Below are 13,992 nucleotides of genomic sequence, written 5' to 3'. Positions count from 1 at the left end.
TCAAAAGGCCTGGTCGAAACGACTCGAGATTCAAGCTCGACTTGGCTCACTTTCGATTTCGTTCCGAGCTGGCTTGCAGCCCGCAAGTTGGCAAGAGGCTGAGCCGGGGTGGGCGGAGCAGGGGGCGGGTGTTGAGCTGGGCGCCGACGGAGTTGAGCAGCAACAGCAACAGCGACAGCGGCAACACCAACGCCAGCGCCGCTGCCAACGCCGACCGCCGAAGTCGGCGGCGGACGCGCGCTTTGTCTCGAGCTTTAGTGGCTTGTGTGTGATAAAATCACGTTAGTAATCAAGTGCAGGCCCAACAGCCCAGACACCGCTGAGAGCAGCCAAGTCAGCCAAGTCAGCTCCAGTCCCACACGATCCCATAAGATCCCATCCGAAATTCACATTGTTTTGTTTTGGGCTGTGTTCCTCTGTTGTTGTTTTTAGCAGCCAAACTAACTTACCTACATATAAACTGATCCGAACCCGAGTCTGAAACAATAAGCAGACGCCTTTGCTAACCAACGCGTATGTATTCACGTCAAGTGCCTGAAAATTACCCTGAAACTGAACAGGCTCCCAAGGAGCCACCGCGAGGACTCGAAACCGAGCCCAGAACCAAAGTATCACGCCCTAGAAACTGAAGCCCCCGAAGCATACATTTCTGATACGCCATCATTTTTTTGCTCTATTTTTTTGCTGTGCTAAACAAAATATTCATCAAGTTTTGTGAAAGAAAGATCAAGAAACTGAAAACTGAAAACTTAAATCCGAAAAACCGAATACCGAATACCGAAAACTAAAAACCAAAAACCAAAACCGAAACCAAAATACGACGCGTGTGCTGAACTTTACTCGATATTGGCTCAATTTCCCACTTTGAACATTCATTTTCTTGTATTACCCAATTATTACACAAAATCGTTTTGATTGCCAATTTGCAAGTTGCGTTTCGAGAGATCGTTTGTATTGACGTGTTATTTTGTTGCTTTTTTTTCTGTTTTTGTTTTCTGAATTTGTGATGTTCGTGTTGGCTCGCAAAGAAAAGGGTTAAGAAGTCTATACGGGTCCTATTCTGAGATCAGCCGGCTATTCTCAGATCCATTCCAAAAGGAAAACAAGCGGAATGTCACGAAACGACTCTTGGCCCAGTTGAGAGCGCGCTTTTTGGGCCTGTCGTTTCGAAATGTCCCAAAAATCCCACTCAAGCCTTGATTACTGCCGTTGTTTTTGGTTTTTGATTTTTGATTTTTGTTTTTTGTTTTTTCCTTTTAATTGCGACATGCACTCAATGCCAGAAGTTGATTTTCGTTTTATGATTTCGTACCGCACCGTGCTTGTAATAATGCAATGTAACTACAAATGTAACGAGCGCCACAGTTCCGTCTGCAAAATCACAAAGAAACTCCCCGAATGTGTCAAGTCACGGTTGCATTGTCGATAATTAATCGCCGATCACTCGGGACAATTGATAGAAGCAAATGGATCATCGAGTCCGGGCAGAAAGAGACGCCAGAAGACAGTAGAGAGAGAGGGCAGCTTAGCTGAAAGTAAAAGCCAAAGCAGAGCTGGAAGATGACATAACAGGCTGACTGTTTTGTTGCCAGTCCGGTACTCCCGCTCTCTCTACCTTCTCTTTCCCCATCTCTTTCCCCACCACCAAACCTCTCTCTGTCTTCTGTCGAGTCTTCGGCTCTCACACGCCCTACTTAAGGCCACTTTGATGGTCAACACAGTCGAGTGTGTTGCCCTTTCTTCCGACCTCAGAAGAAAGGGCTAACAGGCCGAGACAGGGCTAGACCTTGGCAGGTTCCCAGAACACACTGATGACTAATCGCGCGTCTTGGGAGCTCTAGCTGTTTGACTTCCAAACGATGACACTCAGGGCCCTCTGACCCTCACCTTTGCCCCGCACTTCAAAGTCTAATAGAATTTTAGCGCTTTTAATTGGCGGTTGCTTGGTTTCCTGATTAAAAGGCAAATAGAGACGCAGATAATAATGAGCTCCAAGACTCCCAAGCCGGGCTGAGGCCAAAACGAACTCTCCCGCCGTTCTTGCTCAGTTCGTTTTTTTCTCCAATTAGAGCTTTCCTTTGGCTGCGCTTCTGAGCTATTCACGGATCTTGTTTTGCTTTTCGCACCTTTCTCACCTGTCGCACCTGTAGCGTCACTGCTTCCGCCCCGCCCCACCTTCCGACCTTTAATTTCCTCAAACAAAAGCAGAGCTTTTCAAAGCTACAGCCGGAGAAGTTGCACGAAACAAAACGCATCCACTAAAAATTCAAGCAAAGTATTCGCAGCCAGCAGCGCCGCCGAATGTAACAAGTGAAAAGTTACATAATTCTAATAGCTGTGTTTTCTTTTTGTCTCGCCTCTTCGGGCCTGATGAATGGGCCGATGTTTTGCGACCACAAATTACTCATACGCCGCGTTGCCCAAGAAATGCTCAACATTTAAACTTGACCAGAAACAAGCGACAAGCGACTAGAGACTAGCGACTAGCCAGGCCAAAGCCGATGGCTGCCATTGACAGTTATCGTTAGAGCCGTAGACAGACCTTGGCCAAAACGACTGGCCAGTGAATCAATAAGCCAAACGAATTATAGCCGCAGCCGAAGGTCTCCGAATTTATGGATTAAAATATTTAGGCGCTTAACTACAGTGTTTTGAATAATCAAACATGAGAGGCCATTGAGTGGCTCACATCGATCTATATCTATATCTTCAAACACTTAACCCTCCGCAACACTAACCCATCGCATCCCATCTCGTTTCAGAACTAGAAGAGCACAGACACCATGAGGCAGCCGAGCAGAGAACAACTCCTGGCGCTAGTCCTGGCCAGCGTCATGTGCCTGGTCACCATCAGCGCCGTGCCCCTCCCCAGTCCGGCCGGAAACCAGGAGCTGGACGTCCTGCAGATCCCCCTGTCCAATGGCAAGGTGAGTGCTGGAGTGCTGCAACCTCCACCTGAACAGCCCTTTCGACCACGTTCGAATGGCCCGATCAAAACCCGTTGGCCTGGCCAACAGCTCGACGGAAACTTCCTTTTACTTTTGGCTTTTAGCTTTGTATTGGTATCTGTATTGGTCAAATGCGGGTTTTGGGGTCTCTGGGCCCGCCGAACTAGCGTGACTGGATCTCCGATCTGCAATCGAGTCGACTCAGAGACTCAGTCTCTGAGCCACTCAGCCTCTTGGCCTGAACCAGTTCCAAGGAAGTTGGCACACTGGCTACCTGTTTCCTTAACTGTTGGGATTTTGGCTTTTCGCTTTGCGCTTTTCATCACAATCCAGTAGGCAGTGGCCAGTGGGGCTGTGCTGGCCGGCCAATAACCGGACTCTGTTGAGCAACCCTCTCGAATCTATTATTTAATTACTTAATTGCCAGCAGACAGTCGACACTCTACAGTCGGTTCCCCAGTTCCCCATTTTTCCCCAAATACTCCCCAGAGTCCGAAATGCAAAGTCCCATTCGATCATCGTACTGTCGGCCAATTAGCACCCCGGCTACAGGCCCCTTGTGCTAATTTGTTACTTCATTTGTTACCAAGACTGGTGCGGCTTTCACTTCGGACATCAAATTTGCACCGCAGTCCCCGTATTCGGCAATTAAAAGTGGGAAAGATGATTTTTGTCCGAGCCGAGTCAACGAGGTTCAAAGGTGTGGGAGGCGGGAAACAATTTACTTAAATGTTGCCACAAATTAGCATGTTTCTCGGCGACTGGCTCTAAAGTATCCAAGCCCATTTAAATACCGCAGCTGACATTTCGAATATTATGTTGTCCAAAGAGACGATATTTACAAAACAAGATTTTTAACACCTCCCGAGATGATACAATCAAACCAAAATTTACACACATCTATGGGCTTGTTTTGCTGTTTCCCAATTTTGCTTGAAAGCGAAAACTGGGTCAAAACATGGCCCAAAAAGATGTAATACATTAATGAAGTCGATACTTGCACTTCGAGTGGCTTTTGTTGCTACGCCCCCGTGCGGGCTCGGGCGGGCTGCTTGAAATGTCTTAATGACCTCTCGTCTTTTATGTTTTTATGGGACCATCGTTTCTGTTTCGAAACAGCAAGAATTTGTTCACGGCCATGTAAATATATGCATTTATGCGCGACAAGTGGGGGCTCCAGTCCGATAATTTATGTCAATCGATTATCGGGCCGATTCTATATGCAGTGGGCCCCTACTTCCGCCTTGGCACTAAACACAAAAAACCGAAAACTATGTAGAATGTGGAGAAGGCTGTTTAAAATTCACAGCGATCGCCTTGATGACGTTTTCCACGAGGCAGCTTCAGAGCTTCTGTGTTGGAACTCATTTAAATTTCATTAAGATATCCCATAAAACGTAACTTTTGCCATAAGCAGTCTCTGCCCCGAGCCCAGAGCCACGGGCCCTGAGCCCCATTCCCCACTCACCCCTCTCTGGGCCATATCAAAACAATTGTCGCACTAAACTGACACTGACAGACAGCTTAAAATATGATGAACACTTGAGAGGGGCGCCAGAGGTAAAGGGCGAAACCGAGTTGGCAACAGTTTGTTGGCCAAACTAGCAAAAGTTTATATTATGCTCCTCATCAGCAGCCCTCGTGATGATCATTATGCTTTTCACTGCTGCCGCCTGTGCTGACTTCCGCCCGCGAGTAAAAGTCAACTTCCGCACCGACTTTTGAGTCAATTAAGCACTGCAAAGCACCCGCCCCTAGGGCATTCAAATACCCATAGAACAACCCATAAGGCGACGGAGGAGTATTTAAGAAGGTACGGTTTCCAATCCATACTCTCCTCCTGCCATTTAATGAGCCAAGGGAAACAGAAACTCGAGTAAATATCCCGGCAGGATATCTCTCCTGTCGCCCGATACTGTCGCACTATTGCCCTTTGTCTGAGGACGTCGCAAACTTTTGCAATTGTTAGAGTGTTTATGCCATATTATTAGATTGTGCTGCTCAGAATCCAAGACCAGGCACCTGGTGGCCTTTACACATTTTTTGCTGCTCCCTGCTAGTTGGCGACTCGTGCCGTTGATTGTTGCCCTCACGCCCACTCACAGCCCACCCACCCACTAAATGCAATTTTAATGCAATTTAAAAATTTATTGTGAAATAGTTTTGTAGCTTAGAAGGCGGGCCGATGTTGTTTCGGCCGTCGCTGTAGGGAGGCAACTGCCCATTAGCGTTAACAACTTTTTGCCAAGTCATTTCTAAGCCCTCTCTGGCCTCTTGGCGGAAAGCAAATTGAACCACCAACTGCCAACCAGCCCACCAGCCCTCAAGCCCACCAAACCACCCACTGCACTTGGCTGAAACCAAAAGTAGCCACGAAAAACTACAACTGCAAAATTACAATTTACACTTGGAACTTGATTACCATTGAAATGACAGTGGCGTCGGAGCAAAGAGCCAGGGGCCGAGCCGAGCCGGAGGGCGAGCAAGAGCCAGGGGCTACTCATTGTCTAAAGTGAAAGTTTTGTCAATTTGTGGGCACCTTTGTTTTACTTAATGTTTTTCTTTGGCCCGGCCAGATTATGCAACAGACGTATAGAGTTGTTAAAGTCTCAATAATAAGCCGTACCTTGTATTATATTCATTTCGTGGCGACTAATTTGCAAACCCTTCCAGGAAATCGACGTCCTCACGCTGGGCGCCAAAGACCAGGAGCAGATGATTGCCGATCGGAACAAGAGGACGATTGGGCTGCTGCGGGAACTCTTCCCCGACATCACCAAGGTAGGTCTCCCACTCTCAACTTCCCATACATGTTTTTTGGCATAAACCATCCAGAGCCCCTGATATCTCCACACGAGCAATAACCAGCAACCTGGACCCCCTTAGCTAGGTCTCTCTCCTTGAGGCTAGGTCCCCAACTGAAAAATCGTTTCTAGAAAAGAGTATTGAACCTTGCATATATCGCACATAGGAGATCAATACGCAGATCAATCGGATAGTGAATAATGTTTTGCAAAACGTGGGACCCGTGGTCCTGGGCACGGTCCTTAATCCGGCCTTCGACCGGGGTATTCATCCAAGGAACCCGGCCCCGGACTCCGACGAGAGCGGGCCCAGCACTGCCATGGACACCGGTTCCAAGGACTACGATAGCCTTCCCGAGGACCTCACCAAATTTGAGCCCGATGGGGAGTTCACCAAGGAGCGCTAATCGAGAAATACAGTCCCCCTACCTTAAGGCTTCTTCCCCAACCAAATTGGCTTCTACCAAAATCGGTGTCCCGGAAAACCCCGCGTTCCTCATGTTCCATGTCTTTTCTATCGAAATCCCAGAACTAGCACGCACCCTAGCACCTCCCTGTAATTATCATGACCCCACTTATCCACTGAATGACCCACTGAAATGTCGAACCTGCAAAAACCACACACAACACAGACTCCGCCATCGATTACAGCATTACAGCGTTAAGTTTTCCGTAAGAAATACAAGAATACCGCTCCGAATTGGCCAAGATCATCACGAAACAGTCAACTAACGAGTAACAAATTGAGATTACACAACGAACCGCATCCAACATTTCATGAGGTAAAAAGTGGTGTCACAAAAGCTACAAACTGCAGAACCACCAAAGAAATCCATTCAAAAATCAACAAACCAACACACAGTAAAAAGCACTTGCTGATATTTTGCTGATCTTTCGCTAGGAAATCGACTCGATAGTCAATCGAATTATAGCCCAGGTAATACGCGTGGCCGGACCGGGCCTACTGAACAGTGTTCTGGCCGGAAACCGGGGTGGGGCTGCGGCTGGTGGTGCCGGAGGGCGCGCCACCACGCCCTCCTCCAGTTTCGATGCCGACTTCGATGCCGATTTCGACGACGATGACGACGACAGCGGGTCGTCGGGCAGTGCATCGAGCAGTCCCAGTCCCAGTGCCCCGGCGACGAGGAGCGCCGTCAGCTCGAAGGCCAATGAGGTGGACGAGAGCACGAGGATCAAGATCGATCTTCCGACCTTTGCCCCGAAAACATCGGAAGCTGGAAACCAAGGTGACAGTAGCTCCGAAAATCAGCCATCATTACCGACAACAACTCCAGAAACTACCACCTCAAGTACCAGCTCCAGTAATCCCACTAGCACCACCTCCAACCCCACCTTATCCACCACCACCACCACCACAACCTCGCCAGTGGAGGCTCTCTTTGAGCTCATTCCGCGCTCCCTGGAGCCATCAACCACGAGTGCATCCGCATCTGCAACAACTCCATCGACAGCAATCAGCACCACTACTGATACTGATTCTGTCACCGATCTATCCCAATTACCACGAGACTCCACCATCCAGAATCCCACCAACAGCATCGACGAACCTCTATTGTTAAACATTATAGCTGATATCAATCGTTTATTAAATTCTACCAATTATTTTATCACAACCAGAGACAATCTAACAGCGACAGAAAGCTCAACATCGACCGAAGTCCCGACCATTGACAACAACCTCATAACAAAATTATTGCCCGTCTTTGATTGAAATTGAAAAAGGATGAGAGGAAAGGACAGACAAAGGCTAAGAACCAAGGATTTAAAAGGCAAAACCACCACAACAGAACAATCACAGTACAGTCACTGTCACAAAGGATGCAGCCGAAGATAGAGAGACACACTAGCATTATTTTCTAACAAAAGCAGGGCATATCGAAACTTCCCTCATCGGTTCAGTAAATGGTTCCCCAGATGGTTCACAAGACACCCCCCAAAAAAGTAGAACTCCCCTTTCAGAAATCATCCTTCACTCACGATCCACCTCGTAGGTCTCTCTCCCATTGAACACACCTAACCGAAAACAGAGTAAAAGTAATCTAATATTCCACACCCTTGCACCGCCCGTTTTGAACCGAAACTCGATGCACCCGATTCGTGGTTGTTGTAGCAAATCGACGAGCAAGCCAACCGCATTATCTCCAAGCTGCTCCGCACCCTGGGACCCACTGTCCTCCGGACCGCCATTCAGGGCAACAGTGCTAATGCGGCCAGGACCAGCTTCGACGCCGACTTCGATGACGACGATAGCTCCAGCTCGAGCTCCAGCGGCTCCTCCACCAGCACCTCCAGTGACTCCAGCGGCACCCGCGTCACCATCGAGCTGCCCACCTTCGAGCCGGACGACGACAATGAGATCGACGCGACGGAGAAGAGCTCCACCACCACCACCACTACCACCGAGTCCACCTAGGTCCCTCAGGGCACAAGTCAACATAAAAAGTGCGTTTTATTTGCTACAACAACTGTGAGATACCGAAACCCACACAAAAAAGTATCGCCCGAAAAGATGTTCTCAATTTGCATCCTTCCGTAAAGCGAGTAATATCATCAAATTGAAGCGGCTTTTCGGGGCCGATATTCGGGTTATGCCGTGAACGAATTGGCTTTTTAAATTGGTTTCTCTTTCCCCAAAATTTCTTCGCACAGAATGCACCAACAACAGCGGCCTCCCGACACACAAACCCAAAGCAAAAATATTTCAAAGTTTACGGAAAATTAAATCAAGTCGATATTTTAACCCACACTGATTGTTTTGAAATTACTTTTACCACACTGGTTTTCAGCACACTCACACACACACCCAGAACATGAACTATCCTTAGAAAATCGATCATCTTGCTGTCCCTATCCGTGACTCTATCTCTTCCTCTTTCTCTACGCTGTCTTACTTTCTGCGCCTCTTTCTTCCTCCTACTCTCCGAATCCCCATTAGTGACTCTTCCTGTACAAATATTTCCCTCCTTCTCATGCGCACATCACCCTACCTAGGTTAATAGGTGTTTTTAGAGGATAACCGTATATATTGTACACTTATATTGTATTAGCCATGTAAGAACTTTTATAATACGTTTTCAAATATATCGCCCCGTTACGACTTTTGCGGAACAATCCCAGATTCTCCAGCTCTTGATACACTCGGGGCTGAGATAGAGTTCTTCTGCAGTTCTCCGATATTCTTCGCAAGAAGGTTCAGATTGAGTACTTACCTCAACACTCACAAAAATCACTTGTACATTCCCATGATCGACTCTCTACTTCTCCCTCTGTGACCTCATCCATACAGCAGCATTCGAATAAATATTCATACATATTCGGTGTACTCATTTCCGCACTCATTTCGCAGTCTTCGCATTTTCCTGAAAAAAGAAGCAAAAATAAGAAGCAATGACTAGTTACAGAGTTTACAGGTTAAATGCCTATAATGAGCCAATAAAGATTTTACTAGACCTAGCTTTCTTTCTTTCTGTGTGCGCTCTCTCGCCTCTTTGTTTTCTCTTTTGCTTATTTTTGTATTTTTCTCTTTATTTTCATGTTCCATTAAAACCCGATTCGATTTGTGCAATGCAATAACTCACCAACAATCAATCAAATCGAATCGAATCGAAACCGATCGATAAACAACGAACGCTCCACCGATAACTGACCCACAACCTAAAATCAAATAAACGAACCGACCAAAAATGTATACACAAATACATCGAAACGCATTTGTGCACGTCATCAATCAATCGAACTCAATCGAAACCAATCGAATTAATCAAAACCAATCGATCGACGCAACAATCGACAATCAAAACTCAAAAATAAACCCACTCTAAATGTCTCCACCGTACATAACTCACCCCAATACTCACCCTAACCCAACATTTTGTCGGGACCCCCCATTACTGGATGAATTCGAATGCGATAAACTCAAATCGAAACTCAATACACTGATCCGAACACACAACACACGTCGCTGACTCCCGCGCTTTGCCTTTTGTGCTTGGGCTGTTTGCTGAACTCTGAACCCTCCCATCCTGTCACTCCCCACTCCTTCCACTCGACTTTCCTTCCCCAACTCTCCTCCTCGCCTCCTTCCTACACACACTCCACTCGACACCTTACCACCCACATGAAATTTACAAAATTGGTACAAAAATCGATTAAAAACTCACCAACGAACTCATCGATGAAAACTGGAAACCCAGAACGGAGCCAGCGATACTCAAATCGATCTGTCGGCCATCAACAAGCAGCTGGAGGAGACGATCCGAGTGGCCCGCCAGGTAAAGGAGGCGGAAGCAGCCGCCGCGGCCGTAGCCTCCCTGAACCCGTCCTCCTCGTCCTCCGGCTCCTCGCTGGAGGTCGCCCAGGTCCCTATTCCCCTGAAGTCCAACGAGCCGATCCAGCTGAGCTTCAACAACGAGTTGTCCGGCTCCCGGGCCTCCTCGGCCTCATCCACCCTCAGCACCAACGACCTGCAGCTCTCGGAGTCCAAGTCCCCAGCCATCGACGAGCTGACCCTGGACTCTGCGGAGGAGACTGCCGAGCTGGACGATCGCAACAAGAGGTGAGTCATTGGGGTTCCATACTAGAGTTTCCCCTACTATGGAGACCCTTCAATACCCAACCCAGCCAGTTACTCGATAACCTTAATCAACCTCCAATGAAAAATTGATAATCGAACTTTCGGCAATCCACTTATGCAACACTTTCCTTTTCATTCCCCCCACAAAACCAACTACGAACTAATCGCAACCAACTACAAACTACAAACCACCACATTCCACTCTAAAAACAACAAACCCAATCACTCGGAATGGCCTCCAAAAAATAGTAATCTGTTCAAAAGATTCCTTAGCTTTGGCGGAGCGGGTCTGGCCGGAGGCTCCAGCGGCGGAGCAGGTGGAGCGGCCGGCGGCAATGCCCTGGGCGCCGGCGGCTCCGGCAACTTCCTGCTGGACGTGGTGCGGGTGAGTACTCCCTATTAGTGGTACCCCACTGTTCCCCAGCTTATGCGCCCCTATTCGTAGCTCTTCTCGGGCAGCGTTCAGACCCAGCAGGGCGATGAGGCGGCCAACTCGGTGGGCGGAGGAGCCGGCGGCGGCGTCAGTGCGAGTGCCAGCCTGGGAGGGGACGCGGATGCGGACGGGGACACCACCCGGAACGCCGACGGCTACACCGAGGGCATTCCCGGCCCCGTGACCCGGCTCGTGGTCTTGGCCAACCGCGGTCTGGCCAACCTGGTCCAGGACTTGATACTGGTAAGGAATTCCGTTGCAGTTCGAACTCGCCACAAGGCGTTCCAATAGCTCTAAGCCCTTGTGCTAACTTGTTACTCCTCTCTCTTTTCAGCGCGTGGCTGCCACCAGCGAGAAGTTCGTGAACTTCAAGGCCAAGCTCATAACGGCGCTGATTTAAGAAAGGTCAAGGGTCAGTCGACAAGTCACGCCCTCGCCGAAATTAGTCAAGTCACTCTCAATTTGCTCGGAGTCAAAAGCAGCAGCAGATCACGCTCCCCTACTCTCTCTCTCTCTCTTTCTCTGTTTCTCCCCGTCTCTTTCACTCTTGCTATACCTGTCTCTATCGACATCTGTCACCGACATTTCGAACACTCACCTACACTGAACAATTTTGTACATCGATCGAACAAGAACTCCTTTGGACTATCATTTTTTTTTACTTTAGACAATTTTTAAAACAAAATACAATTAGTTTAATTTTAACCTAAAAAAAAAAACATAAAATTGTAAGCAAAATTATATTAAAAAAACAAAATCACTGAAGGATTTTTATTTATGAACCTACCCATGAAAAACAACGATGATCGTCACAAGCTAACTAACGACTCGCGTCTCAAAAAATGAATTTACGAGCTTCCTCTTCGCACTTTTGTAAATATTTTGCCTTTGCAAATTTTCCTCCGCTTTTCCTCGATCTTTTCCGGTCCCGGTTTCCAGCGGAACGGGTTTCCACTTCTTTGTGTATACTTTGGTTTTCATTACAAATCATGACTGTGGTGTTTTATTTACTATTATTTTTAAATATTTTAACCGAAGCAGACAAATGCCGAGGCGAGGAAAATCACGTCTTCACAAAAGCAGTTAATCGAAATTAAATCGAAATCGAAATGCATCCTTTATCACTTTGTTTGTGTCTTTTTGGCCACAAGGTATACACACAAACAAACACAAATCACACAACACACAAGCGCAATAATACACTGAATCGATAGTATCAATAATGCAACTTGGTTCGATTTCCTTAAGCCTTACACTCATGCCCCACTACTACTTCTAAGCGAATTGTGTTCCCCCACTAAGAAGATTTTTCCGTAGCCTAGCTAAGTAAAAACTTTTGAAAAATTGTATAGAATAAAATTGAAATCGTTTGTAATATAAAGAGGAAGCGTGTTTTATTTCCACTGCCAAATTTCAGGTGTGCCAGCGTCCTGCTAAGGACTTGCATAATTTGTTGCATAATTTCACTCGAGCCGAGTGCCGAGCAGGAGCGGCGTCAAAATCTGAGTTTCTTGGCTTCCGGTCCGAGTTTTCTCCCCAGTTGTCCCCCACCTCTTTTGCATATCTAACTGATTTTTCTCTCTTGAATTTTCCGCCCACACAGCCCCCCGTTTTTGGGCTGGAAACGCAAGTGTTGGCTGGCTAGCATCAATCTGGCCATAAACATGCTGAAAAGGGGCCTGGGTGGATGGGTGGCTGGGTGGCCGCATTGTTTGTCAGCCTAATGTCTCCTGGGGGAGGTCCTGGAGGTTTTTGTGGTTGGGAGAAAAATACAATAAGATGAAGATGAAAGACACCTGGTCGAGGGCGACAGAGACAGAGCGAGGATAGCGACGGTACGGGACGGGATGGGAACGCTTCGTCATTTTGGCAACGACGTCGGTCACCGCTTCCTTCTTTGTTTCCAGGACTGAAGGACCCCAGCCCGGCCTGGCTTCCAGATTTTTCTCCTTTTCAAGTGATTTCCCTTGCAGAAGGCGGCTGCATTGCGGGTTTTCTATGGCCAACTTAAAATTCAATTTGTTTGGCTGTGATTTAGTGTAATTTAAGCGCCCTGCTGCCTGCTGCCTCCTGCCTGCTGGCTGCTGACTGCGAGATATATGGGCACTTGAGACGAGCATCAGGCGCCCTGCCAGGACAATGGGCTGGGAGATCCTCGCTCAGTTCTGGAAGTTCGGTGCGTGGGACAGTTCATTAGTATGCCAAAGCCAAATGGCATCTCCTGTAGAGAGCACGGAGATATATGTATAAATCTGCGCCTGATTGAAGGCTTCACCTTCTCCAGTCTGGCTGCTTCATCTGCAGGCCCACGCCGTTTGTCAGCGGTTGACATGAATAAGTCATAGCCCGAGTCGTCTCCGAGTTGTCAATTCGGAATCGGAAGGAGCTACTGTGGGAGGGAGCCCTGCCAGAGCAGCAGTTCCGGAGAAGGAGCCGGCAATATCGGTAAATCATGGTTGATTTGTGCTTCGGAACAAATCTTTTTAATGGAAAGTCTGGCAAGTCTAGCAAGCCTCTTCGGTTGATAAACAAATCTATCCGAGTTGACCCTAAACATTGTCTTAAATGCTATGCTCGGGAGTGCCAGTCCCAGCTTTAAGCTCTCAATAACGTCGTTGGCAGCCCGATAGTGCCTCCTGCCTCTGGGCTAGCATATCATCATACTCGCTCACGTCGAAGTGACATGTGCAATATTTGTCTTTCCTGGTGCTGGCCAAAAATGGCAGCCAATACACTGGAGGTGCTTGGGGAGGTGGGGCCGGAGAGGAGTTGTCAACTCATGCCAAGAGTAATGATGCGCAGTGCCCCTGCTCCTGCCGCTTCCCCGAGGATCCCGCCTCCTGCCACTCCTAACCAGTTGCAGCTGCTTTGTCAGCGGCTAAGTGCAAGTTAAAGCAAAAGTAATGGCTCCGCCAAGGAAGCAGGGGAAGAAAAATCGTTGCTAGGACTGATGGGGTGGCAAAAAACAGAATAGCAATAGAATTAACAAGAAAGGAAAGCTAACTTCGGGCGGAGCCGAAGTTTATATACCCTTGCAGTTAAAACCGGATATTTATCGCAAACATCGGATATAGTTGGCCGATCCTTATGGGAATAGGAATATATAATCCAATTTATTACAATACAAAATCTAAAAAAAGTCCCAAACTTCTATCTTCAAAAATACGAAAGTTGATATTTCTACCAAATACCATTTCCGATCGTTCAGTTATA

At 47.6% G+C, this 13,992-nt stretch overlaps 1 protein-coding gene across 5 annotated transcripts; it reads left to right on the top strand.

Annotated features, from left to right (window-relative positions):
* Positions 1 to 278: 278 nt before the first annotated feature.
* On the top strand, positions 279 to 12,160 carry LOC108123874 (uncharacterized). Of its 5 annotated transcripts, XM_017239269.3 has the most exons (7): positions 283 to 513; positions 2,763 to 2,927; positions 5,622 to 5,729; positions 9,967 to 10,328; positions 10,596 to 10,731; positions 10,792 to 11,022; positions 11,114 to 12,160. In XM_017239269.3, exons 2-7 carry the CDS (start codon positions 2,784 to 2,786, stop codon positions 11,177 to 11,179), a joined length of 1,047 nt encoding a protein of 348 aa, XP_017094758.2. In that variant the 5' UTR covers positions 283 to 513; positions 2,763 to 2,783; the 3' UTR covers positions 11,180 to 12,160. The 5 variants fall into 5 exon arrangements, with proteins under 5 accessions (XP_043068838.1, XP_043068839.1, XP_017094760.2 ...); XM_043212904.2 differs by lacking the exons at positions 9,967 to 10,328; positions 10,596 to 10,731; positions 10,792 to 11,022; positions 11,114 to 12,160 and adding exons at positions 6,654 to 6,999; positions 7,391 to 7,862 and having other exon boundaries at positions 280 to 513; XM_017239271.3 differs by lacking the exons at positions 9,967 to 10,328; positions 10,596 to 10,731; positions 10,792 to 11,022; positions 11,114 to 12,160 and adding exons at positions 7,884 to 8,215; positions 8,423 to 8,889 and having other exon boundaries at positions 281 to 513.
* Positions 12,161 to 13,992: the final 1,832 nt, after the last annotated feature.

The sequence above is a fragment of the Drosophila bipectinata genome, chromosome XR (genome assembly GCF_030179905.1).
Source record: "Drosophila bipectinata strain 14024-0381.07 chromosome XR, DbipHiC1v2, whole genome shotgun sequence".
Taxonomy (NCBI): Eukaryota; Metazoa; Arthropoda; class Insecta; order Diptera; family Drosophilidae; genus Drosophila; species Drosophila bipectinata.
The sequence above is the reverse complement of the archived record's forward strand: the minus strand, read 5'-3'. Positions and strand labels throughout refer to the sequence as shown.